At 50.5% G+C, this 24,621-nt stretch overlaps 3 protein-coding genes and 1 long non-coding RNA gene across 11 annotated transcripts; 3 read left to right on the top strand and 1 right to left on the bottom strand.

Annotated features, from left to right (window-relative positions):
* Positions 1 to 419: 419 nt before the first annotated feature.
* On the bottom strand, positions 420 to 6,494 carry DNALI1 (dynein axonemal light intermediate chain 1). 2 transcript variants are annotated; one of them, XM_054648520.2, is made up of 6 exons: positions 6,362 to 6,494; positions 6,160 to 6,239; positions 5,911 to 6,080; positions 4,527 to 4,705; positions 1,699 to 1,863; positions 420 to 762 (listed from the first exon to the last, which is right to left on the bottom strand). In XM_054648520.2, the coding sequence occupies exons 1-6, from the start codon at positions 6,440 to 6,442 to the stop codon at positions 727 to 729; spliced, it is 711 nt and encodes a 236-aa protein (XP_054504495.1). In that variant the 5' UTR covers positions 6,443 to 6,494; the 3' UTR covers positions 420 to 726. The 2 variants fall into 2 exon arrangements, with proteins under 2 accessions (XP_054504495.1, XP_077045772.1); XM_077189657.1 differs by lacking the exon at positions 6,160 to 6,239 and having other exon boundaries at positions 6,362 to 6,465.
* On the top strand, positions 6,449 to 12,113 carry SNIP1 (Smad nuclear interacting protein 1). Of its 2 annotated transcripts, XR_008535511.2 has the most exons (5): positions 6,449 to 6,708; positions 6,784 to 6,886; positions 7,943 to 8,514; positions 10,664 to 11,057; positions 11,165 to 12,113. XR_008535511.2 is itself a non-coding variant. In XM_054648446.2 (4 exons), exons 1-4 carry the CDS (start codon positions 6,464 to 6,466, stop codon positions 10,926 to 10,928), a joined length of 1,185 nt encoding a protein of 394 aa, XP_054504421.2. In that variant the 5' UTR covers positions 6,449 to 6,463; the 3' UTR covers positions 10,929 to 12,113. The 2 variants fall into 2 exon arrangements, 1 of the variants encoding a protein (XP_054504421.2); XM_054648446.2 differs by having other exon boundaries at positions 10,664 to 12,113.
* A 1,394-nt stretch (positions 12,114 to 13,507) lies between these two features.
* On the top strand, positions 13,508 to 20,014 carry MEAF6 (MYST/Esa1 associated factor 6). Of its 5 annotated transcripts, XR_008535512.2 has the most exons (9): positions 13,508 to 13,666; positions 13,782 to 13,897; positions 13,983 to 14,070; positions 14,583 to 14,628; positions 15,127 to 15,319; positions 17,987 to 18,016; positions 18,119 to 18,176; positions 18,775 to 18,808; positions 19,256 to 20,014. XR_008535512.2 is itself a non-coding variant. In XM_054648447.2 (8 exons), exons 1-8 carry the CDS (start codon positions 13,571 to 13,573, stop codon positions 19,262 to 19,264), a joined length of 612 nt encoding a protein of 203 aa, XP_054504422.1. In that variant the 5' UTR covers positions 13,508 to 13,570; the 3' UTR covers positions 19,265 to 20,014. The 5 variants fall into 5 exon arrangements, 3 of the variants coding, with proteins under 3 accessions (XP_054504422.1, XP_054504423.1, XP_054504424.1); XR_008535514.2 differs by lacking the exon at positions 17,987 to 18,016; XM_054648447.2 differs by lacking the exon at positions 18,119 to 18,176.
* Positions 20,015 to 22,266: 2,252 nt separating this feature from the next.
* LOC143695594 (uncharacterized) lies at positions 22,267 to 24,222 on the top strand. 2 transcript variants are annotated; one of them, XR_013184980.1, is made up of 4 exons: positions 22,267 to 22,332; positions 22,428 to 22,755; positions 22,832 to 22,928; positions 23,537 to 24,222. It is a non-coding gene; the product is annotated as an uncharacterized LOC143695594 (long non-coding RNA). The 2 variants fall into 2 exon arrangements; XR_013184979.1 differs by having other exon boundaries at positions 22,428 to 22,928.
* The last annotated feature ends 399 nt before the right edge of the window (positions 24,223 to 24,621 follow it).

The raw sequence follows: 24,621 nt of genomic DNA, 5'->3' as shown, positions 1-24,621 counted from the left end.
TGGTGGGGTTTGGGTGGGTTTAATCTGGAAATTGGCTTTATGGGGTTTTTCACATGACTGCAGGGAATTCTCTCTCCCTTGTTCACCTTCTATGTACCAGCTGCTCACAGAGGTACCTCAAGCAGGGATTTCATTTGCTTCCAGTGCGAAGTGAACTTGTGACTGCCATTGTGCCCCTTCCTTTCACCAGAAACAGTCACACCCAGAGCTCTGTGCTGCCTGTGCTGTTACTGCTGATGGTTCTGACAAGGGATTTCCATGTACAGTTGACACTAGCAGATACTCAAGGAAATGCCCCCAAGACACCTGTCCAAGAGTGAGCTGCCATTTCTTTCTTGGTGCATGTGACTTTGCTTGTAAGCACTTTTATATTTCTGAATCTTCTACAACATTTTCAAATTAATAATGTCAGAGAGATGTTTGCATTTAAAAATGTTTATTAGTTATTGCTTTGAAGGTCATTAGCACATTACCAACAGGCAAGTTCCAGACAAGTTCACTGTTCAAAGAGCTGACTGCTGAGATGGCTCTGAAGGAGGGAGCAGTAATTAATAAAGCTCTTGAATTTCAGCTCTTCAAGAGAGAAAGAAAGAACACAGTTACACTGCCTGCTGTTACTGGTAAGTGAAAACTCAAGATCATTTTAGGAAGACAAATCTTTGTCACTAATTGCAAGCTTCTTGCTCTGACAGCTCTTCTGAGCCTGCCTTGAGGACAACAAAACAATTAATTCTTTGCTGCAATGATGCATTCAAGTTGGGCCTGAAAAACAAATGAGACAGTGAGACAAATTAGATTTCCTAACCTAAAAAATAAACCTTCAGTGCTGTGAAGGGCTAAATTTTCTGTTGGATGTTCACAGCAAGGAGCTGAGGGATGCTGTGCTGCTGCCAGGAGAGCCAGGCCAGGTTTGTTCCCCAGCAATTCCGTTCCTACATGTTTTATAAATTAGTTTGTCGTTCCTGGCATGCACACTTGTTGCATTCTGAGGAGAAGAGAGCTGGCCTTGGCTCTGTACGATGAGAGACTCTGTTTAGAATGTGAAGCATTGAGGAGGAAATTAAATAAAAGCTGTTGAAACAGTGGTCTGAATTCTCAGATTTGAAGCTGGACTATGTGAGCTAAATTAAGTATTTGGCTCTCTAGCATTTGGAACATGAACTGACTCCGGGACAAGAGGAGCTGGGAACAGCAAATTTTGTGATTACTGAGAAAATTTGATGCCAGTTAGGGCATGGATGGGAGCAGCCACCACAATAACCCTCAGCAGTGGCACACACAGCTGGTCAAGCACAGGTACTTCAAGGAAGAATCTGATTCAGGGGCAACACACATCTGATCTAAGATTTTGTGTCCTAAGCAGCCTAAAAATATGAGTTTGAAAGTAGGATCTGCAGGAAAAGCAGCTTGCTCTAAGGGAGATGTTTTTAGCTGGAGCCAGAAACATTTGATGCTCTTCAGGGTGACATTCTTTCCTTACTTAAAAGATGTGGGGTTTTTTATTTTTTCCTTTTAAAAACAAAGTACAGAGCAGAAGCTCTGTTCTCCCCAAAGCCACAAGCACAAATAATTATCTGGTCCCTGCACAGTTGTTCTTGGGTAATATTTAATGTTAAATGGTGTGTTGTGTTCCTAGGGCTTTAATGGTTTTAATGAGAATTTTACCACTAGTATTTGGAATTTTGGAGTTTTACTGACCTTCAGCTGCTGGTTTGTCCGTTTGAGGAACAGAACCTCCTCACTGTGTTTCTTCTCTTCTATTTCTCTCCGTTCTGTTTCTTGCCTTTCAATGGCCTCACATTTCGCTTTCTCTTCACTCACTTGTTTTTCCAGCTCCTCCTTCTCCTCTTCCAGCTCTGCAATCTTGGGAAAGAGCACAGATGTCTCAAGTTTTGTTGGCAAACAGTCAATTTTCAGTTCAGATGGGACTGGTGCCTTGAGAGGCTACCTAGAACAGAGGCTAGGCAGAGTTAAAGGAATGGAGGAGGTTTTATTTAAAGGCCTTCAAAGGATACACCTTGGGCAGTACAAGAGCCTGGCCAAGGCTACACCCAAAATGGACCATGGGTCAAGAGTTTTCACACTTTTGTAAGTCCATTTACATATTGGAGTTAATTGTTGAATTACAGCTTCAGGTTATGAAGTCCCATCCTCCCAATTTGCTCTCCTCAATTTGCTGTTGTTCATGCTTTTTGGGCCTGAAGCTATAATGGTGTTCCCAGGAAAGGAAAAAGGATTGTTTTGGCTAACTAAACTGTGAAGAGAACTTGCTAACACTCTGTATGAAGTTCAGAGTTATATAATAATGCAGTACAGAATCTGAAAAATACAAGAGTTAAAATTTAAGGCATCAGGATAAAGTGGTGTGTGGTGCATTCTTTAAAGCTGTGCAACAAGCTTCAGAAGGGCAGCTAAGCCCGAGGAGCATGAGCTGAGTATTCTGATGGTCTTTGCTGCCATCCTGTGGAAATGGAAACAATGAGTTTAAGGATATAAAATCTGCTGTGTTGAGGTGCAGAAAGCTCCATCATGGGGCCCCAAGGCGTCATTCACATTGTCTCACTTTAATTTTCAGTGAAGACTTGAAAAAAGAGAACAGGTTTCAGTGAAATAATTCTATTACATTAATTGGGATACTAGCACTAATTAAACTCTGCTTTTGCATTGTTTTCAACAGTAAAAGAGAACGAAATTCAGTATCATAGTTCATACATGGTGACCAGAGACAGTGGACTATGTTTTTAATGTAATTATTTAGAATCTGTTGTGCAATGGGAAGCTGTAAAGATTTAAAGAGCAGAAATTTTCTAAACACTATCAAAGAAGGATCTTCCCATAAAATAACCCACCACGACAGACACTTGACATCAGCACTGTAAGGCAAACAGGAAGGTGTCAAGGTGGAGGTTTGGAATTACCATAACAGACAAAAATTCCACTGTGCAGACCACAGGAAAGGAAACAACTTCCCCAAAGTTCACACAGTGCCTGCAGAGCACCTTGTGGGAACCTGTCAAGGACATATTTTATTAAAAATCCTTTTGCTAGGATTCTTCTGCTGAGAAGCTGAGAGGCCTCAGAAATGAAATGTAAACAATAATTATCTGCTGCTGTGGAATGCCACAAGTGCATCTGTGATTGGTCTCATGTGGTTGTTTTTAATTAATGGCCAATCGCAGTCCAGCTGTCTCGGACTCTCTGGTCAGCCACAAGATTTTATTATCATTCCTTTCCTTCCTTTGCTAGCCTTCTGATGAAATCCTTTCTTCTATTCCTTTAGTGTAGTTCTAATATATAATTTTCTTTTAATATAATATATATCATAAAATAATAAATCAGCCTTATGAAACATGGAGTCAAGATTGTCATCTCTTCCCTCGTCCTGGGACCCCTATAAACACCACCACAGGAACCCAAGGAGTTTGGCAAGGTGTTGGGAAGGATGAAAGTTTGACAAGAAAGTCTCACAGATATGTATGCTTAGCAGATTTTTAAATGTAGAGTCTGATGAAGGAATAGAGATGAAAGCAAGTTTTGATATAGAAGAAAAGAATTGCTGAGCCAGTCTCACTGGATAACCAAGGAGGCAAAGGGTGTGTTAGTTAGAAGGGGTTTTTATGGCTTAGAGCAAAGGATAAACCCACCCCAAACAAGAAGATGTTTTTACTAAGAAGAAAGATAGCACAGGCAAACAAGGCAGCAAAATTGCAAGTAGAAAAAAGGTCTCAGAATTTTCCACTGCAAGAAAACTGAAAACCAACTTCTAGCTTAAACTGTAATGTACTTTTAGTGATTGGAGAATAATAACATGAAGATAGTAATTATAGTAGTTATGATAGGCTATAGATAAAAGTTCAGGTATAGATTGGTTCTACTGTATTGAGATGCTCAGCAAAGAAAAGTATAGAATGCATTGTAACCAAAAGAAAAGAATATAATTCATTGTGACCAAAACTAAAGGGTCTCCAGGCCTGCCTGCAGCAGGAGCTGACAGCTGTGGGCACAGGCTCTGTCACCCACGACCCTGGACTGCTGCAACCTCTTGGCTGTACTAAACTGCATCTTGGAGAGCAGCCTGGAGTCCCACATCCCTCATTTCGGCTCTTACAGTGGCACCCAATGTGCAGCACCATTATTAATAGCCTGGATGAGGGATGCAGGAGTCCAGCTGTAGGCACAGGCTCTGTCACCCACGAGCCTGGAATGCTGTAACCTCTTGGATGGAATAAACTGCATTTTGGAGAGCAGCCTGGAGTCCCACATCTCTCATTGAGCTCTGAGAGTGGTTCCCAACATGTGGCACCATTAGTAAGAGCTTGAATGAGGGATGCTGTTCTTCAGGCTTGTCTGCAGCAGGAGCTGACAGCTGTAGGCACAGGCTCTGTCACCCACAACCCTGGACTGCTGTAACATCTTGGATGGAACAAACTGCACTTTGGGAGTCCCACATCCCTCATTCAGGCCCTTATAGCAAGGAAATTCCTTACACCCCGTGGCTTTCACACCCTTCAGTGCAGGTGGCTCACCCTTTTCTCCAGGTGGGCCTTGCCCTGCTCGGCCTGCAGCGCCTTGCGCACGCCGAAGGCCACGCTGCTCTCGTAGAGCGCCTGGTACGCCGACAGCGTCAGCTGCAGCTCGTCCCGCACGCGCAGCAGCAGCAGCCCCCGCTCCGCACAGCTCACCGTGGTCTGCCGGATCAGCTCGTCTGCAAGGGAGGAGGGACAGGGCCTGCAGTGCCTCTGCCAGGGACTGGCTGCTCATCGTGCTGGTTTTTGAAGGTTTTCTAAGCGTTCTGATGTTTGTGTTCCTGTAATGAACTTTCTCACGTGCTTTGTGTAAATAATTTGCTGTTTTGCAGTCTTTTGTGGAGGAGGAGGAATTTGGTGGGCTGTTGGTTTGGGCAGTGTCATTGGAGAGGTGGCACTTTCACCCTCCAATCCACTGTCACTTTTGGAAATCTATAAATGTTGGAGTCAGAAAAATAAAGGTCCCTTTTCTACCTTGGAAAGAGCAGCGAGTCCACATTGTGTTGTTTCGTGTCCTATACTGACATCTCACCTGTGGCTGCAGCTCTCTGGCCACAAACAGTGAACAGCTCTCTCTGGCCACTGAGAGAAACAGTGAACAGCTCTCTCTGGCCAGTGAGAGAAACAGTGAACAGCTCTCTGGCCAGTGAGGGAAACAGTGAACAGCTCTCTGGCCAGTGAGGGAAACAGTGAACAGCCCTCTGGCCACTGAAACAGTGAACAGCTCTCTGGTCACTGAGAGAAACAGTGAACAGCTCTCTGGCCACTGAGAGAAATAGTGAACAGCCCTCTGGCCACTGAAACAGTGAACAGCCCTCTGGCCACTGAGAGGAGCAGCGAGCAGCTCTCTGGCTGCTGAAACAGTAAACATCTCTCTGGGCACTGGGAGAAACAGTGAACAGCTCTCTGGCCAGTGAGGGAAACAGTGAACAGCCCTCTGGCCACTGAAACAGTGAACAGCCCTCTGCTCACTGAGAGGAGCAGCTATAAGTTACTTTAGATAAACTTAGTTGAAGTGAAACTAAGAGGATAACTACGAGGATTCGAGGTTGTTTTCCACGTGCAGGCAACCCCTCACCTTTGGGAGCCCACACTGTAGAGCGTGTAACACACACAGAGCTATAAATAACTTTAAGTAAACTCGGTTGAAATGCAACTAAGAGGGTAACCAGGAGGATTTAAGGCTGTTTTTCACGTGCAGGCATCCCCTCACCTTTGGGAGCCCAGCACTGTGTCATAAGAGTGTGTAACCCAAACCCGGCTATAAGTTACTTTAAATAAACTCGGTTGAAGTGCAGCTAAGAGGATAAGATCACTAGGAGGATTCAAGGCTGTTTTTCAGGTGCAGGCTGTCCCCGGGCTGAGAGCTGTGTCGGGCACTGACCGAAGCACTGGGTGTAGAGCTCCCTGCGCACGGGGCACAGCCCGGTCTCCCGCGCCTGCCGCTGCTGCAGCTGCCGGTCCAGCTGTTCCTGCAGCTGCACGACGTCGCGGCGGGTACTGGGCGCGGTGGACACCTCCTGCACCCACAGCTTCTGCGCCTCCTCCCACTCCCTGCCAGACAAGCACCGGCCGTTACCGGAGGCACCGGGCGCCCCCCGGGCACCGCCGGCCCCGGCCCGGCCCCGCTCACCGCGGCGGCAGGATGAGGTTCAGGAGCTCCTGCGGCTGCTGCGTGGCGGAGAAGCCGGCGGGGGTGCGCGGGGCCTGACCCTGCGGGAACACGACAGCACAGCGCCGTAGGAGCGGGCAGGGCACCGCGGCACGCCCGGCCGCCGGCCCGCTCAGCCCCGGCGGAGCGCGGTGCCCCCCTGCGTGCCCCTGTGGGTGCTCACCGCCGCGGAGGGCCTGTCTCCTCGGCGGGACACCAGCACGGGCGGGCAGTACCGCAGCAGCGACTCCGGCGGCGCCGCCATGGCGGCCGCGGCACTGTCACCATGGCGACCGCGCCGCGCAGCAACGCCCGGGAGGAAGCGCTGGCGGACCGGAAGTGCCGGCGGACCGGAAGTAGCGGCACTTCCGTCGGGACGGGCGCCATGGAGGCCGCGGCGGAGGAGCGGCGGAGAGAACGGCGGCGGCGGCGGGAGGTGGCGGTGAAGGCCGAGCGGCGCAGCCCCCGGCGCAGTCCGTCGCCGCCGAGCGAGGAGCGGCGGGGCCCGGCAGGACCGCGCGCGGGCAGCAGGTGAGGAGGCCCAGCCGCTCGGCCCCACCACGCTCGGCCCGGCCCCGCCGCTCAACCCCTCCCGTTGTTCCCCAGGTCGCCCCGGCGGAGGAGCAAGTCCGGGCGGAGGAGCCGCTCCCCGCGAGGCAGGAGGAGCCGCAGCCACAGCCCGCACCACGGCGCCGTGAGGGTGAAGCAGGTAAGTGGGGCTGTCGGTACAGCGGGGCCCGGCGGGCGCGGTTCCCGGGACTCGGCCGTGGCGGGCACAGAAGGCGCCTCTTCACTTGTCAGTTCAGACTGGGCCCTGCTTGGTGTCCCGTGAGCAGAGGGGGGATCTGCGAGAGTCAGGAGCTCCTATCGGAGCCCTGCCGGTGCCACAGCACAGGCGTCCCTGGGAGCTGCGTCCTTCCCCCAGCGCAGGCTGCACTGCCTATTTCTGGTGCTTTATTCCATGCAAATTGCGGGAAGCCAAGTAGTTTGGTAGGGAAATCTGTTCCACGTGGTGTCAGAGCTGCACCCCAGCAAGATGGCAGCAAGATTACCCTTTGTGCATCCTCTGTAAAAACTCCCTGTATGTCTACATCAATGCCGTTTGCAGTGTCACCAATGGTGGGTTCGGCCATTGCACCCTCATTTCCCCTGTGTGCACAACCACAGGTGTTCCTCCCCATGCCTCAAATCAGAGGGATATCCACCCCAGTATGCGTTTTTCCAGTGTGTGGGATTGGGATTTTCTAAAAGGCCAAAGTAGATGAGCTGCTGTTAAGGTCATGTTTTTACAGTTTAAAAGTTCATGTTTTTACAGGTTAAAAAGTTACAAGACTCTTAGTTATAAGCCATCTTCCAGTACCAGTAAGAGCTCAGGGACTGGCAGGAGTTTGGAAGGAATTTAAAATGATTTTTGAATTGGTTTTAATAATGCAGTTGGATTTTTTACATAAGTAAGAAAAGTGAGTTTAATTCGTGTTTGTAAGTATAGGTTAAAAAGTTACAAGACTCTTAGTTATAAGCTGTCTTCCAGTACCCGTGAGAGTTTAAGACTGGGAGGAGTTTGGAAGTAATTTAAGATGATTTTTGAATTGTTTTTGATAATGCAGTTGTGGGTTTTTTTGGTTTTTTTACATAGGTAAGCGAATTTAGTTCATATTTTTACAGTATAGGTTAAAAAGTTACAAGTCCTACTTAGTTACAAGCTGCTGATTTTCTAAAAGGCCGAGGTAGATGTGCTGCTCTTTGACTCTGGTTGTCCCTTCAGGAGCGGGAGGATCACTGTGGCAGGGGGAAGGAGGAGAGGAAGCAGAGGCACCCAGCAGAGCAGGAGCAGCGGCGGGACCGGGACAGGAGCGGGGACAGGGACAGGCACAAGGAGCACTCAGACAGGAAGAAGAACCCCGGTGACCGGCCAGGAGCTCGCAGCCACGACCGGGACGCACAGAACCTGCGGGAGCAGCAGGCGGAGAGGGAGCTGCACAACGAGAGGAGGCGAGAGCACCGGCAGGGCGAGCCCAACGCGGAGCCCTGGCAATCAGAGAGCAAAGCCAAAGAAAAACCCGCCGCCAACAAAGAGAAACCGAGCTTCGAGCTGTCGGGGGCGCTGCTGGAGGACAGCAACACCTTCCGGGGCGTGGTGATCAAGTACAGCGAGCCGCCCGAGGCGCGCATCCCCAAGACGCGCTGGCGCCTGTATCCCTTCAAGAACGACGAGTTCCTGCCCGTGATGTACATCCACAGGCAGAGCGCTTACCTGCTGGGCCGGCACCGCCGCATCGCCGACATCCCCATCGACCACCCCTCCTGCTCCAAGCAGCACGCCGTCTTCCAGTACCGGTGAGGCTCGGCAGGGCGGGGTTCGGAAGGAGTTTTAAGGATTTTTAATTGGTTTTGATAATGCAGTTGGGGTTTTTTTGTTTGTTTGTTTGGGTTTTTTTGGGTTTTGTTTTTTGTGGGGTTTTTTTGGGTTTTGTTTTTTGTGGTTTTTTTGTTTTTGTTTTGTTTGTTTGTTTTTGTTTTGTTTGGGGTTTTTTTTTACATAGATAAGAGAGTTTAGTTCATGTTTTTACAGTATAAGTTAAAAAGTTACAAGTTAATACTTAGTTATAAGCTGTCTTCCAGTAGCGGTGAGAGCTCGGGGACTGGGAGGGGTTTGGAAGGAATTTTAAGGGGTTTTAATTGGTTTTGATAATGCAGTTGGGGTTTTTTTGTTTGTTTGTTTGGGTTTTTTTGGGTTTTGTTTTTTGTGGGGTTTTTTGTTTTGTTTGTTTGTTTTTGTTTTGTTTGGTTTTTTGTTTTTTGTTTTTTTTTACATAGATAAGAGAGTTTAGTTCATGTTTTTACAGTATACGTTAAAACGTTACAAGTTAATACTTAGTTATAAGCTGTCTTCCAGTACCGGTGAGAGCTAGGGGACTGGGAGGGGTTTGGAAGGAATTTTAAGGGTTTTTAATTGGTTTTGATAATGCAATTGTTTTTGTTTTTCTTTTTACATAGATAAGAGAGTTTAGTTCGTGTTTTTACAGTATAAGTTAAAAAGTTACAAGTTGATACTTAGTTATAAGCTGTCTTCCAGTACCGGTGAGAGCTCGGGGACTGGGAGGGGTTTGGAAGGAATTTAAGGTTTTTAATTGTTTTTGATAACGCAGTTGTTTGGTTTTTTATGTAAATAATAAAACTGAGTTTGGTTCATATTTTTAAGTTCTACTTAGTTATAAGCTGTCATCCAGTACTGGTGAGACTCAGCAGTGGCCAGGGTTTGGAAGGAGTTTTAAGGGTTTTTAATTGGTTTTTATAATGCAGTTGTTTTTTGTTTTTCTTTTTACATAGATAAGAGAGTTTAGTTCATGTTTTTACAGTATATGTTAAAAAGTTACAAGTTAATACTTAGTTATAAGCTGTCTTCCAGTAGCGGTGAGAGCTCGGGGACTGGGGGGGGTTTGGAAGGAATTTAAGGTTTTTTAATTGTTTTTGATAATGCAATTTTTGGCTTTTTTTTTCTACATAAGTACTAAAAGTGAGTTTAGTTCGTGTTTGTAAGTACAGGTTAAAAAGTTACAAGTACAGGTTACAAGTTACTTAGTTATAAGCCATCTTCCAGTACCAGTGAGAGCTCGGGAGTGGGAAGAGTTTGGAAGGAATTTAAGTTGAGATTTTTGAATTGGTTTTGATAATGTATGAGTTTTTTTTTCCTACATAAGTAAGAAAAGTGAGTTTAGTTTGTGTTTGTAAGTATAGGTTAAAAAGTTACAAGGCTCTTAGTTATAAGCTGTCTTCCAGTACTGGTGAGAACTCAGGAGTGGGAGGAGTTTGGAAGGAATTTAAAATTATTTTTCAATCGGTTTTGATAATGCAGGTTTGTGGTTTTTTTGCCTGCATAAAAAAAAGTGAATTTAGTTCATGTTTTTACAGTATAGGCTAAAAAGTTACAAGGCTCTTAGTTATAAGGCTTTTTAAAGATTTATTAATTAATAAAACACATCCCCATCGACCACCCCTCCTGCTCCAAGCAGCACGCCATCTTCCAGTACTGATGAGAGCTCAGGACTGGGAGGAGTTTGGAAGGAATTTAAAGTTATTTTAATTGTTTTTGATAATGCAGTTGTTTGAGTTTTTTAACATAAGTAAGAAAAGTGAGTTTAGCTTGTGTTTGTAAGTGTAGGTTAAAAGTTTCAAGATTCTTAGTTATAAGCTGTCTTCCAATGCTGGTGAGAGCTCAGGAGCGGGAGGGTTTTGTAGGAATTGAAGACGATTTCTAAATTGCTTTTGATAATGCAGGGGGTTTTTCTTGTTTGTTTTCTTACATAGGTAAGTGAGTTTAGTTGATGTTTTTACAGTATAGGTTAAAAGTTACAATTCTCTCAGTTATAAGCTGTCTTCCAGTACCGGTGGAGCCCCACCTCCCCGCAGAGCACAATTTCTGCCTCTGCTACCTTTGGGACACATTTGCAGTGTCTCTGGTGGCTCAGCAGCGTTGTTGTTGCAGGCTGGTGGAGTACACCCGAGCAGACGGCACCGTGGGCCGCAGGGTGAGGCCCTACATCATCGACCTGGGCTCGGGCAACGGCACCTTCCTCAACAACCAGCGCATCGAGCCCCAGCGCTACTACGAACTGAAGGAGAAGGACGTGCTCAAGTTCGGCTTCAGCAGCAGGGAGTACGTGCTGCTCCACGAGTCCTCGGACAAATCTGAGGCCAACACCAAGGACGATGATGAGGATGAGGAGAAGGAGGAGGAGTCTGACAGTTAACGGATGAGGGAGAAGCTGGGGAGAGGCAGAGGAGGGAAACTCCTTGCGGTCGAACGGGACTGGGATGTGAACACGGAGCATTGCAGCACTGATGCCTCTTGTTGCCTTAAAGTCCTTTCTCTGTTGCTGGTCTGTTCCCATAGTTTGTTTTGAGGGGGCTTTGCTCGTTATTCGTGTTTGATAGTTTTGCATATCAGGAAATACAGCTTTATTTTTTATTTTATTTTTCTCCCAAGAAGCCGAAGAGCACCTGGATGTGAAAACTCTTGGTGCTGGAAACCCTCCACAGATGTTGCCAGACTCTTCCAGAAAACCATGTCAAACACAGACAGCATCTGGAAAATTATTTTTATGACTTGTTTTGTTATAGCCCTTTGAAAATGCTACAGACTGAAAGGTTAGTTAGAGAGTACCTGATGCACGTCCTGTTCCGTAGTTTGCCAAATTCCTCTGCCTGTTGGGAGTTCTGACAGGAGAATTTACCTGGATCACTGCTAAAATGGCAGAAATGTGGCAAAGATTCTCATGTATTTGTATGTTTTTGGTATTTAATTTGTCTCATGGTGACTGAGGGACGGGCATTTCACTGGAATTCCGCCTGGAAATCACAAAGGAATGTGAAACAGAAGTTAAACAGTTCCTGGAATTTCAGGTGATGAGACTGTGACCCCAGTTCCCTGTTCCCACACATGATGCTGAAGCTGTCCTGGATGTGGAGTGTCTGGGTTGTAAGCTAGAACCCTCATTTCTGACTCCACCCCAGGGTTTGTTAGTGTCAGACAGAAACACCTTTGATAGGGTGACATGTTTTAACCAGTTTGCACTATTTAAGTTCTCTTTTTATAAAAACTTACCCAAGTCCATTGTTTAACAGTGAAGAAGTCAGTGTTTAGGGAGAGAAGCACCAGTCCCACTCACTGGGAGTTGCAGTTTTTGGTGTCTCTCCAACGTTGCTTTATGTTCAATGTGTGTGTCCCACACTTCACTGACTCACCTGGATGTTTGTGGTCTCACCTGTTCATCCCTGCTGTGTACAGACTGTACACAAAGGTGCTTGTTGTACACATGGATAGTGTAAATATGGGGCATTGCTGTGGGGTTTCAGATGGGTAGGATGGGGTTTGAGCAGGAGGAGCTCCTTTATATCTACTCCAAGGGTTTTTAAATAAACAATTTGTAAATTTAGCCTTGATTGCTTTCAGTTGTAATACTTGTCTAGCGTCCTTTTTTCTTTTTTCCTCAGAAGACTTGAAGTTTCAGCACTTGTTTCTGTAGTAAGGAAACCAAATAAGTTCAAAACTGCACAATTTGTATGCTGGAGAAGCTGTGAGCACAGGAGGTTTGTATTGCTCCCCTTTCTCACCCCAGAGTGGCTCACTCTGTGTCCGGGAAGTGACAGAATTGCTGTACTGCAAAAGAGCAAAGTGGCCCCCAGTGTCACTGCAGAGGATTGGAGTGACACAGTTTAATAGGATCACAGAAGGGTTTGGGTTGGAGGTGTCAGGAAAATTAATCCACTAATACCAGAAGTTTGTGTCCAAAAAGGAGACAGAGGAGTCCTGGAACTTTATTCCAATAAAGGGAGAGGCCATGGAGCATTCCCCATGGGGTCTCTCAAATTGTTAGAGGATGCAGCCTCCTTTTTATCCCAATTTCCCAGCTGCATTTCCCTCTCTCTTTGCCCACTGACTGAGGTACTGGAGAGGTACAGACTTCCCAAAACGCCTGATAAAGAACCCCTTCCAATATATACCTCCCCTTTTTTCCCTTGTGTGGAATTCCTGTGGAATTAATGGTTCTTCCCATTATTTCTTTTATCTCTCAGTTTCCAGTTTTATTTATCAGCAGACCTACAGTTTGTCTGTAAAGACAAATCCCTCTCAAAAGGGAATCATTTATCAATTAGCGGAATCCTTCCCATTATTTCTTTTATCTCTCAGTGCTGGTTTTATCTACTAGCAGACCCACAGTTTGTAAAGACAAATCCCTTTCATTCCATTTATCAATCAGCAGAATCCTTCCCATTGCTTCTATTATCTCTCAGCACTGCTTTTATCTGCCCACGGCTTTTTTGTAAAGACAAACCCCTCCTTCCTTTCAGAGTGACCCTAAAAACCATGGAATTGGGGGATATCTGAATTTTTAGCAGAATTTTTAGCAACAGAACCACAGAACGCTCCAACCTTTGGGGCTGCCCTGGTGTCGCTGTCACCGAGCCCGGGTCCTGCCGACCAGGCTACCCCAGGGTGTTGCGTTTGGTGACAGAATTTTGGTCCATGCAGTTATTAGGGCAGAAAGCTTTAGGGCTTTGGTTGTGTTTGGGGTGAGGAAAATGGTTGCAGTTATTATAGCGTAAAGTATAGGTAGAAGTTGAGGAGGGTAAGTTTAGGGTTGTAGATGATAATGATTGCTCTTCAGCCCAGGTGGGAGATGGAAGAAAAAGCTAGGATTTTTCGGATTAGTGTTTGGTTGAGCCCCATTCATCCTCTCAGGGCTAATGAGAGGGTAGGCAGGGTAATTAATTAGGAGCGTCGGGTTTATTTAATGAGGCTGAGGTTATCGCCCCGCCCCTCCCGCCTCACCAGCGCCCCTGGCGGCCGCCGCCGGCACCGGCCCGCCCCGCCCGCGCAGGCCGCGCCGCCATGGCCGCGCTGCACGCCAAGGCCGGTGGGCCCCCTCAGATCCCGGACACCCGCCGGGAGCTCGCCGAGCTGGTGAAACGCAAGCAGGAGCTGGCGGTGAGCACCGGGGAAGGGCTCGGTGCGGTGCGGGTGGCGGCGGAGCGGCAGGGGGAGCGGCGGGGCCGGAGCGGCGCGGCCCGGCCTGCTCCATGCGCGGCGGTGTTCCCGGCAGGAGACGCTGGCAAACCTGGAGAGGCAGATCTACGCCTTCGAGGGCAGCTACCTGGAGGACACGCAGATGTACGGCAACATCATCCGCGGCTGGGATCGCTATCTCACCAACCAGAAGTGAGTGAGGGGCGGAGGAGGCGCTGCCCGCCCGCCAGGGCCCCCCGCCCGCCCGGCCCCGCCATCGCGCCTGTCTCTGTTTCAGGAACTCCAACAGCAAAAACGACCGCAGGAACCGCAAGTTCAAGGAGGCCGAGAGGCTCTTCAGCAAGTCGTCGGTCACCTCAGCAGCGGTGAGTGCTGGGACAAGCCCTGACCCCATAACCGGCCCTGTGTCCACCCCTCTCCTCATCCGCGTCCTCATCCTTGTCTCCATTCCCATCCCTTTCCATGTCCCCACTCCTGTTCCTGTTTTATCCCCATTCCTTTCCTTGTTTCCATTCCTGCTCCTGTTTTATCCCCATCCCATCCCATCCCATCCCATCCCTGTCCCTTGGTGCCTCAGTCCTGCTGTGATCACCTGCAGAATGAATTCCCCATTTGAAATCTCATTCTTGCCCTGGCTCCCTGCCCTAAGCATCCCCATCCCACCCTGCAGCCTCTTCCAGAGCCCCTTTCCAGGTGTTTGGGGGTGGGAGGGTGCCTGTCTCTGGTGTCACTGCTGTCCCCTGGCTTTGTCTCTGCCCCAGACCACCAGTGCCACATGGGGCACTTCAGAGGGACGTGTCTGTGTGACCTGGTCTCCGTGCTTTGAGCCCTGGGAAGTGAATCCCTGCTTGGCCTGACATGCTGTTTGCTTTTGCAGGCTGTCAGTGCGTTAGCTGGAGTGCAGGACCAGCTCATTGAGAAGCGTAAGTCCCTTTGTCATTTTTCTCTGAATTTGGGAAGAATTACGCTCTCCCCACCGTTCTGCCCTGTCTGGGGTCTGGCTCCCCAGCCCCTGTGTCTGCTACGCTCAGGCTGCTCCTGGCTTCCCAGGTTCCTTCCAGGCTCAGAGGGCTTTGTTGTGTGTGAAAGGGATTGAAATTGCTTTGGTGCTCTGTGGAGGAAGAGGCTGGAGGAACTGAAGCCCTGCATCTGCAGATGTGTCAGTCACAGGAGGCCTGGGGAGGGACCACTCACCTCCAGGACACTGAGAAACCTTTTTGTGAGCAGCACCAAATCAGATGTGGTTCCTCAGAGCTGGGGAGCAGCTTCCTGTCCATCCTGCAGAGCTGTTTCCCAGGCTCTGTGTTTCACCTGGTGCTGCAGGGCTCAGGTGCCTCTGCTGCTGTTCTGGGGCTGTTTCTCCCCCTCAGGGCTGTGCCAGGAGCTCACTCTGGTGCTCACCTGGCTTTGTCCTGCTCTAGGGGAGCCGGGCAGTGGCACAGAGAGTGACACTTCTCCAGACTTCCACAACCAGGAGAATGAGCCCAACCAGGAGGATGCTGAAGAGCTGGATGGCTCCGTGCAGGGTGTGAAGCCCCAGAAAGCTGCTTCCTCCACTTCCTCTGGGAGCCACCACAGCAGCCACAAAAAGAGAAAGAACAAAAACAGACACAGGTCAGTGGGACCAGCAGCCTGCTCACCACACCTGGACAGCTGGCTGGGGCTGGATTGAATTTATTGCCTGAGGGGAACCAGTAACACCTTGGAATAACCAACAGGCAGCTGGGGTCAGTTCTTTGGGTGTTTTTCCTGCTTTTGGATGAGGAGGGGAGAGTGCTGAGGAAGTTAAACAAGCAGCACAGGGTGCTCGCTCCAGCTGTGGCACAGCTGGGCAGCTTCTCCAGCTCTCCCATCTCTCCAGGATAAAGCTCATTCCTTCCAGCAGGTCCTGACCTCCTGAGCTTGCTGCTTGGTTTCTGCAGAGCCCAGGAATGTTAGTGCTTGCTTTGAGGGAGGGTGGAAAGCCAGTGGGAATGTTTTTGGGGTTTTGGACACTGCCTGTGTCTGGATTTCCAGTCCAGCCCCTTCCAGCTCTCACATCCCACCTGAGTCTCAGTGCTGGCATAGAGGAGTTGCTGTGTCACCTTCACCTCAGAGTGTTTGTTATTAAACTGACCTGAAATTCACGTGGAACAGATTCATTGAACTCTTTTCTGCTTGGATTTACCTGTCCAGCTCTGCCCCTAAGGCATAATGAGGGCAGTGAGCTGGTCCCTGTGCCCTCAGCCAGGCTCTGGCAGTGACAGTGCCTGTGAGTCAGGCCCTGAGGGAGGAAAACCCTGGAGAGGAGACACTGCAGAGCTGTCTGGAAGGATTGCTGAAGCTGGGGCTTAAGGATCTCATAGAAGTAATGGGGCTTTTAAAACTTTCTAGTTTTAAAAGTTCTCTCAGAGCCATTCTGTGCTGGCTCTGAGCTGTTGGCTCTGCCTAGGGACAGGCTCTCCTCTTTAAGGGACCTGCCATGCAATTAGAGAAAGGGTTTAAAGTGGTAGAACTTTACAAGGGGGGCTGGGGACAGTCGGGGTGGGGACACGAGGTAGGTACAATGCTTGAAAAATGCTTAACTCCTTTTTTGCCTTCATTAAGTGTTGAGTCATTAGCATGTCTTTAATTCTTAGGTGAGAATTTGCTTCCTACAGCAGCCTGAATTGGGCAAATATCCAAAAGGACTGGATGTCCCTTTGGTTCCCCATGAGCTGGGAATCCAAAGAAGTTCAAATCTCTTTTTTTGCCTGTAGATATTTGGAAGAAGTTCAGGAATAACACAAGAAACTACATCCGTGAACAAGTCCAGAGAAACAACCTGTAAAACTGAAGTACAGCTTAAGGAAACTGCCATTTCAAACAAATTAGAAAATATTCTCCCTGGACAAACCATGGCCAACAACATGGTGGGGTGCAGGGCAGGTGCTGGAACTGACACAAATCTCTTTGCTCTGGTCCATGACCCGGACTTTAGGGACAGGAGCTGAGGCTCTGTGGCTCTGGGTTCCTTCACATCCCCCCTCCTGTGCAGCTTTGGCTGGACAGGAGCCCTGCCCTGCTCACCTGTGGCAGCTTCTGTGTTCCCTTTCAGACACTCCGAGGGGCTCAGCAAGGCAGGAACTGACTGTTTGTAATGCTCAGCAGGGCCAGATAGACAATTAAAAACCATAAAAAGATCATTAAATTTGTCTGTAATAAAAGCTCTGTTAAAATTGTGATTGCTGTTACTGAGTATCCCCTAAATTTTGGCAGACAAGACCAAACAATTCTCGAATATGTTTAGGTTAAAAACACCCCAGCAACAACGTGCAGCGAGGGCATCCCAGGCCCCACAACCCCACAGGTGCTCCAGCCAGACCTGTGGGTCTGTCCCCTGAGGGGTCTGGCATGACAAAAGAGAAAAATAAAAGAAATGTTGGCTTTTCTCTTTGTTCAGAAGCTCTTCCTCTTGCCAGCCCGACTGTGGGTTGTGCTGCCCCGTTCTGGGAGGTGCTGGGGAAGGGCCCTGCAGGAGCCTCGCTGCCTTCCCCTCTGGGACCTTTGGCTCCAGGTGCACCCAGGGCCTCAGGTGTGGCTGCAGCGGCTGTGCTGTCCCTCTGCTCCCTGCCACACCACAGCAAGGCCAGGCTGGAGATGATTTTCTGTGTGCTTGGCTGGGTTTGAGGGAGCCCAGTGCTGTTTGCTCTTAGTACAGTCCTGGAATGGGATTCTGTGGTCAATCCTGCCAGCTGTGGGCACAGCTGGGTCTGGGGGGTGGGACAGTCCCCAAACTGCTCAGCTCTGGCCCAGCATCCCTGGGCCACCAGAGCTGGGGACAGCAGCGTTGTTGGGGTGTGTGGGGAGCAGCCCAGTGCAGGGTTGGGCAGCAAGTTCTGTGTCACCTCTGCCTGAAGCAGCTTTGCCTTGCCCTGGCAGCCCAGCCCCCTCCCCAGCTTCCTGACCCCTCACTTTGGTTTTCCAAGCCCTCGGGTTCCTGTCCTGCCCTTGGGTCTGGCAGCTGCCCCTCCTTCAGCTCCTGAAATCCCCTGTGTGAGCCAACCCCACCTCTGTGCTAACACCTCTTGTTCCCAGAAATCCAGTGGGGAGGGGGACTCTGCATTGCCAAGCCAGAGAGCTTTTTGTGTCCAGTCCTGGTTAAGATACCTGAAGAACTCAATGGTGTTTGAACACTGGCTTTATTATTTATTTCATTTCATTTTTTTAGCAATCTCGCTAGGGTGGCTAATCAATTAATTGATTTAATTCATTAGTATATTAATTTCTATTGCTTTCTTCCTTTCAAATGCTGCCCCTCAGCCCGTCTGGCATGTTTGATTATGACTTTGAGTAAGTTTGACTTGAATTAGTACTTGTGCTGTGTTGTTAGTGTGTAGACACGATGTGCCTTTTGAGACCTCGCTAACCCCTAGTTTATCTGTTTAATTGTAGGTATGTATATTAGGTTAGGCTGGGAAGTATTTTTTAAAAACAGAAAAGCGTGATGGAGGTAACATTTTATTTAATAACTTCAGCAAATTATAAATTAACTTCACTCTTCTTTACCTTTCTGTTTCATATTTGAATAGATAAAACTTTTTAACTTTAAAACTTAGTTTAAAAACTGATTCTTTTGGCTTTGCTGCTTAAGGAGATAAGTATAGACTTGGATATTTCCTTTTGGAAAAATGTACTTAACTCAGTAATTTTGGCTCATATAATCCCTGTCATCCTAACTCCTCTCTCTATCCGAGTAAATAACTCTCACGCTATGTCTGGCTAATTACCTGTGGCATAGTTACACCTCTGGCAGATTAAATTAACATAAAGCATGCCTGGTTCCCCTTGTTCACTGCCTAAGTGCCCTGTGATTGACTGTGCCCCTTGATTAACTCTGTCTGGGAGTGGATGGAATCTGCTTTTTGGCAAATAATAGCTCTGCTCTCCTGTGCTGCTCTCGTGCCCAGTAACCCTGGGAACAGCCCCTGGCTCAGCCAGCTGGGAATGGATGGATTAACCATAGTCTCTGTCTAGCTGTGCCCTGTGCAGTAACTCTGGTGTTGGGTCAGGTATTGACATGGACGTTTCTCTTGTCTTTCCAACCACAGGATTGATCTCAAGTTAAACAAAAAGCCAAGAGCCGTAAGTATCCGTGCTCTGTCTGTGTTTTCATTGCTCACTGGAAGGGCTGGCTGACTCACAAGCTTTAAAAACCCTCCTGCTGCTGCTGCTGCTGTCATTTGAGTTCTTATTGTCATGGTTGAGGAGTCGCAGTGTGAGGTCAGCATTGTCCCCTGGCTGTGGCAGCAGCTGAGCCCAGGTCACAGATAACTCCCGTGTGCTTCTCATGGAAAAAGCTGCTTTGCATCCTGTTACCTTGTCATGATCTGGAGCATCAAAAGCATCTGGTTTGAGTTGATACTCAAGGTTGGAAGGGTCCTGCTTTTCAGTGTTAGGCTGCAAGAGAAAGATCTGTTCTGCCTGCAGCTAGTGGTGTGTGAGATGAGAGAGGACTGAGAGCCCCCAGCTCCAAGAGCAGACTCGGAGGTGGGGAGGTGTTAATGTGCATGTGCTGTCCTTTCTCTGCAGGACTACTAGAGCCATCAGTGCTGATGCTCCTGGGATTTAGGTCTGTGACTCCCCTCTGAGAAGCCCTGAAGCAGGATGGCAGCTGCAGCAGGAGTGACTCACTCTAAGGGACTTGGATGGGGGGAGGAAATCCTGGACCATGTACTTTGCATCATTTTTAAATCACCTGAGTTGCAGGAGGACAAAGGTGGTGTAGTAGTTGTAGTAGTTCTGAATTCCTGACTGTTCTGTGCTTCCACCTTGGAAGGTGGGGAACTTGCTGAAAAGGCTGACACTGCTGCCCCCCTGTCACCTGCAGACCCACAGAGAGGCATTTCCTTTTCCACTGGAACTGGGCTAGGATTCAGTGTGTCCCATCCATGTCGTGAGACTTAAATTACTTTTGTTGCTGATATTTAGCTTTGAAGGTTTGGTTTTTTTTTTTTTTGTTTTATTTTGTTGGTTTTGTTGTGCCTTTTTTAAAGCTGAAGTGTATAGTTACAAGTTGACTTTGGGTTTCTTTGTTTAGTCCGTGTAGTGGAAGGTTCTTCATTTTGTGGAGCAGCTTTTGATTCTTACTCAAGCAGAGAAGAAGGCAGTTTAACCCTTTTCTCTTTCATTTTAAACACCATCTCCCAATATTCCTCAGTGCATTAGGTGCAGGAAGGGCCAGAGCTCAGAGCCAACTCTTCACTGTCGCTGACTTTGGGTGGGTTCTCTTTTTAATACAAACCTCTGTCATTTGTACATAAACAATAAAAGTTCCATGTTTGTCTCTTCTCATGGTTTATTCAGTCCAAACTTTGACTCCTGCTGCTTTTTAGTGTCCATCTGCTTTATGGGGACTTGCTGGGCTTCTTCCCCTTTGGCACTGGAGCTGTTCCTTGTCCTGTGTCCCATGGGAGGTTCTCTTGGTGCTTTCTCTCCTGAGGCAGCTGTTCCTAAGTTGTGCAGGGAGTGCCAGGCTCTGATCTCCGGCTGTGTTTGGCTGATCCTGCTGCAAGGCATGACTGGAATGTCCATGGTTCTGCTGGTCAGGGAATATTGCTGGCAGGTCAGGGATGAGGCAGCTGGATTGTCCCTCTCCAGGGACAGGAATCACAGCTGGGTGCTTCTCGCAGCAGCCACGTCAGAATCTTGTTGCTGCTGTAGATCTGAGCTGTGGGGAATTGCTTTATCAGTGCTGGGATGTGTTTGTGTAACCCCTGCTGCTGTGGGACAGGGCTGTCACTGAGTCCCCAGAGGTGCACAGCCTGTGGAACAGCCACAGGTTCGAGTGTTCTGCTGCACCTCTGCTCCCCTGGGATTTGGGGTCTTCTCAGCTCTCTCCAGGCACTGGGACTGTGAGGGAGCAGAATTCTGCTTTGGGCTGTGTCTGATCTGGGGATCAAGGCAGCTCTGTACTTGTTCCTGGAGGGAGCTGGCTTATCCTGCAGGGAGCTGGGACTGGTGGCTGCTCCTCCACGGAGGGGTCATGACAGAGCAGCTTAAAGGCCAAGCTGCAAAGCCGGCCTACTTCTGTGTTTTAAGCTACAGTTTAAGTACAGGGGGCTTGAGGATCTAAAACAGCATAAACTACAAGGCCTTGCTCCTCTATAGTTCTGGAGAAAAGAATTCTCAGCTGATGGTTTTGGTTCCCTGGCCTCGGTATGAAAACAGTTCTGCTGCTGCTGCTGCTGCTCCAAGCAGGGATGGCTGGAGCACCTGGATTTCAGAGGCTGAAGTCTCTGCTGCACCTCTGCCCTCGAGGAAAGCTGCCAGGCTTTTTTGGGTGGAACATTTTGGAGAAGCAGCAAAGGGCTGGTGTAGCTCAGAGGCTGTGTGCAGGCAGGGTCAGCTCTGCATTCCCTGTGACACGCTGGGTGCTGCAGGGACAATGAAGTGCAGCCATTCCTGCCTCTGGCCGTGTTTGTCACCAGAGGAGGGGACAGCCTGTTCTGCAGCCTGAGGGGGGCACACGGATGGGGCAGACAGAGAAATGGCGCACACCCGATTCAGTCAAAGGATCAGCTGTTCCCCGCTGGGTCCTGACTCCAGCAGTTGTGCCTAAAACTTCCATTTGACTTCTGTTTTACTTCCTAAAGAGCCTGAGTGACTAAAGACCCGCAGGATGGCCAGTGCCTGAGCACAGGAGTCAGAGGGAGTTGCACAGGCTTTATCTGAAAGCTAATTAAAGCTAAAAGTAGTGGTTAGAAATATATCCTGAGTCCTTTTCTTGTGAAAGATGAATCCTGAGCAAAGGAAAGCACAGGAGAGCAACCCCTGTCCTTCTGGACCGCAAAGGTGGAGCGTTAGGGAAACGCTAATCCCTGCACAGCCTCGTCACCAAGAGGATTAGGCAGGAGTTCATCTGGTGGCCGAGGGGCAGGAGGGGCGCGGTGCGCGGCTGGGTAAGGGGGCAGCGGGGAGGGAGCGGGGGTCCCGCGTGTGCTGCTCACGGCGAGCCGGGACAGAGCCTGACCCCCTCGGTATCGCTGCTGGGCGGCCCCGGCCGAGCCCGAGCAGCTCCGTGTCCGGCCCGCAGGTGCCCATCATGGGCCGGCCCCGAGCCCCGGCCGGGCCCTGCTGGACGCGGCTGCTGCGCGCCGGGGGCCGGCGGCTCCTGGAGCTCTGCGGGACGGCGCTGCGGGGGCTGCGGCGGCTCTGGAGCCTGGCCTGGGTCGGTACCGCACAGCCCCTTCCCCATGGGGCTCCCCAAACCTCGGCCGGCTCCAAACGGGGCGTGCTGGGGTGCAATACCTGCACCGCTGCTGCTGCTGTGGGGACTAGAGGGAGGGTGCAATCCCTGCACCGCTGCTGCTGCGGGGGGACTAGAGGGAGGGTGCAATCCCTGCACCGCTGCTGCTGCTGCGGGTGTTGCACTGGGGTCAGGGTGCAATCCCTGCACCGCTGCTGCTGCTGCGGGTGTTGCAGCTGCCTCACCGCTCCACCCTCGTCCCTTGGGGGCTGCTCGGCTCACGGCGCTGGGCGGGTGCGGTTGTGCCCGCCGAGAGCGCTGGGGACGCGGCTCCAGGGCGGGGGTGAGCCCTCCTCTCGCCCAGGTGCTGCTGATGTGCTACAAGAGCTGCTGGGATGGCGCCTTCCAGGTGACCGAGGAGGTAAAGCCCGGGACACCCAGCGCCTGCTGGGTGGCACCAGGGGGGCTCTGGTGCCCACGCACCTGCGAGCCCCCACTGTCCGTGTTGGCTTCCAGCTCGGCACAGCCCTACAGCTTAGACTGGAGGGCAGCGAGGAGGAGGAGGAGGAGGATGTGGACTCAGATTCTGCGTGGGAGCCTGCACAGACAGGTGGGTCCCTGGCCCAGGGCTGTCCCCGGGGCTGGCAGTGCCCTGGGGGGTGGCAGGAGCTGAGCTGTGCTGCCAGGGCAGTGGCGTGGCCAGGGCAGCGAGGCCGTGCTGGGGAGGCTGGAGGCTCTGGAGGCCGATGTGCGATTCCTGTGCACCGAGCTGGGGGCTGAGAAGCTGCTGTGGAGCAGCCGGTTCCTGGAGCTGCTGCGGGAACAGCAGAGCCTGCGCCAGCGGGTGAGTGCTGGGGGTCCCGGGGGGTGCCAGCCCCCACAGCCCCTGTGACCCCCCGGACCCTCACACCCTGCTCCAGCTGCAGGAGCTGCCCTGGAACACTGGGGACAGCCCCGAGCTGCTGGGGGAAGCAGAGGAACAAAGTGCCAGTGGGAGTGAGGGAGAGAGCCCAGAAGGTAGGGAATGGGAATGGTGGGGGGGCACAGGGAGGCAGTGGTGGGGAGGGGGCAATGTGCTGAGCTCTGCTGTGGGCAGTGTGGGTGAGCCACCAGCTCCCACCTGTGTGTGACCGTGCTCACAGGGGTCTGAGATGAGGGAAGAGATGAGGATCTGACTTCATGGTTCAGAAGGCTGATTTATTATTTTATGATCTATATTATATTAAAACTATACTAAAAGAATAGAAGAAAGGATTTCATCAGAAGGCTGGCTAAGAATAGAAAAAAAGAAAGAATGATAACAAAGCTTGTGTCTCAGAGAGTCTGAGCCAGCTGACTGTGAATGGCCATTGATTAAAAACAACCAATCCCAGATGCACCTGTTGCATTCCACAGCAGCAGATAACCTTTGTTTACATTTTGTTCCTGAGGTCTCTCAGCTTCTCAGGAGGAAAAATCCCAAGGAAAGGGTTTTTCATAAAAGATGTGTGTGACACACCTGGGCACTGGGTGGCACTGGGCAGCCCGGGGAGGGCGGTGCTGGGAGAGGCTCCCGGTTCTGTTCCCAGCAGGAGCCTGGCTGGGTGCTCCCACTGGTGTCTCCTCTCTCCTCTGCTCTTTTCCAGGACGCCCCTGGATGGAGGCACCTCAGCAAGCACGTGGCTCCATCCAGCCTGACAGGCAGAAAATGTAAGTGAAGGTGTGAGCAGGGCTCAGCAAACCAGGCAGGATCCACACCTCCCTCCCTGCCCGGGCTGCTGCAGTCCCAGCTGCACCCCTGTATGTGCCTCCATCCATCCCTTGGTGCTGGCTGGGCCCAGCCCATCCAGCAGAGCTGCAGCCATTCCCCAGGAGCAGGAGGCAGCTCAGGACAAGCCACTGGCCCTGGGTCTGCCCCAGGACACGGCACAGCCCTCCCTGCCCAGGGCTGACTGTGCCTGGTGAAGCCCACCGAGGAGCATCCTCCTGCTCTGCTGCTTTTGGGAGTTCCAGAACCAGAGTCTGGTCAGCACCAGCTTCAGTCACCTTGCACTGGGGTGAGGGATTGCAAAACTCACCCACTGACTTCCTGATGGGGCAGATCCATCCTCTCCAGCTGTTCCTGCACATGTCACAGCCCTGGGCCGGCTCCTCGAGACAGCAACCAAGGGCAGGCAGCTCCCCAGGCATGGCTGAGGGCCCTGTGCTGGCCACACCACCTGGCCCAGAGCCTGCAGGGCTGAGGGGCTGCCCAGTGCCCGGGCCTGGCCCAGCACAGGGGGCTGCACCCTGCCCCAGGCTCACCCTGCTCAATAGAGGCAGCTGCTCCCCATCGCTTGTGTCTGCCTGGTCTTTCCCCAGCAGGGCTGGGACAGCTCCACCAGAGCCCTGCAGGCTCTTTGGGAAGGGGGACAGGATGAGCTCTGGCTGAAGCAGAGCAGGGGCCAGCACACACCCACAGCAGCAGCAGCAGGACTGGCAGGGATCTGTGCTCCCAACGTGCCCGTGCAGCTCCCACATGCAGGGAACTGAGGCAATACCAGCAGCAGCAGCCCTGACTCACCCTGCACCCAGGGACTGCCCCGAGCTGCTCAGAAATGCCACAGAAAACCAGGTCCTGGCAGGTGCCATGGGGGCCCCAAGCTGGCCTCCCATGTGTCACACACATCTTTTATGAAAAATCCTTTCCTTAGGATTTTTCCTCCTGAGAAGCTGAGAGGCCTCAGGAACA

The sequence above is a fragment of the Agelaius phoeniceus genome, chromosome 22 (assembly GCF_051311805.1).
Source record: "Agelaius phoeniceus isolate bAgePho1 chromosome 22, bAgePho1.hap1, whole genome shotgun sequence".
In the NCBI taxonomy this organism is placed as follows: domain Eukaryota; kingdom Metazoa; phylum Chordata; class Aves; order Passeriformes; family Icteridae; genus Agelaius; species Agelaius phoeniceus.
This window is presented reverse-complemented; position numbering and strand designations above follow the sequence as displayed.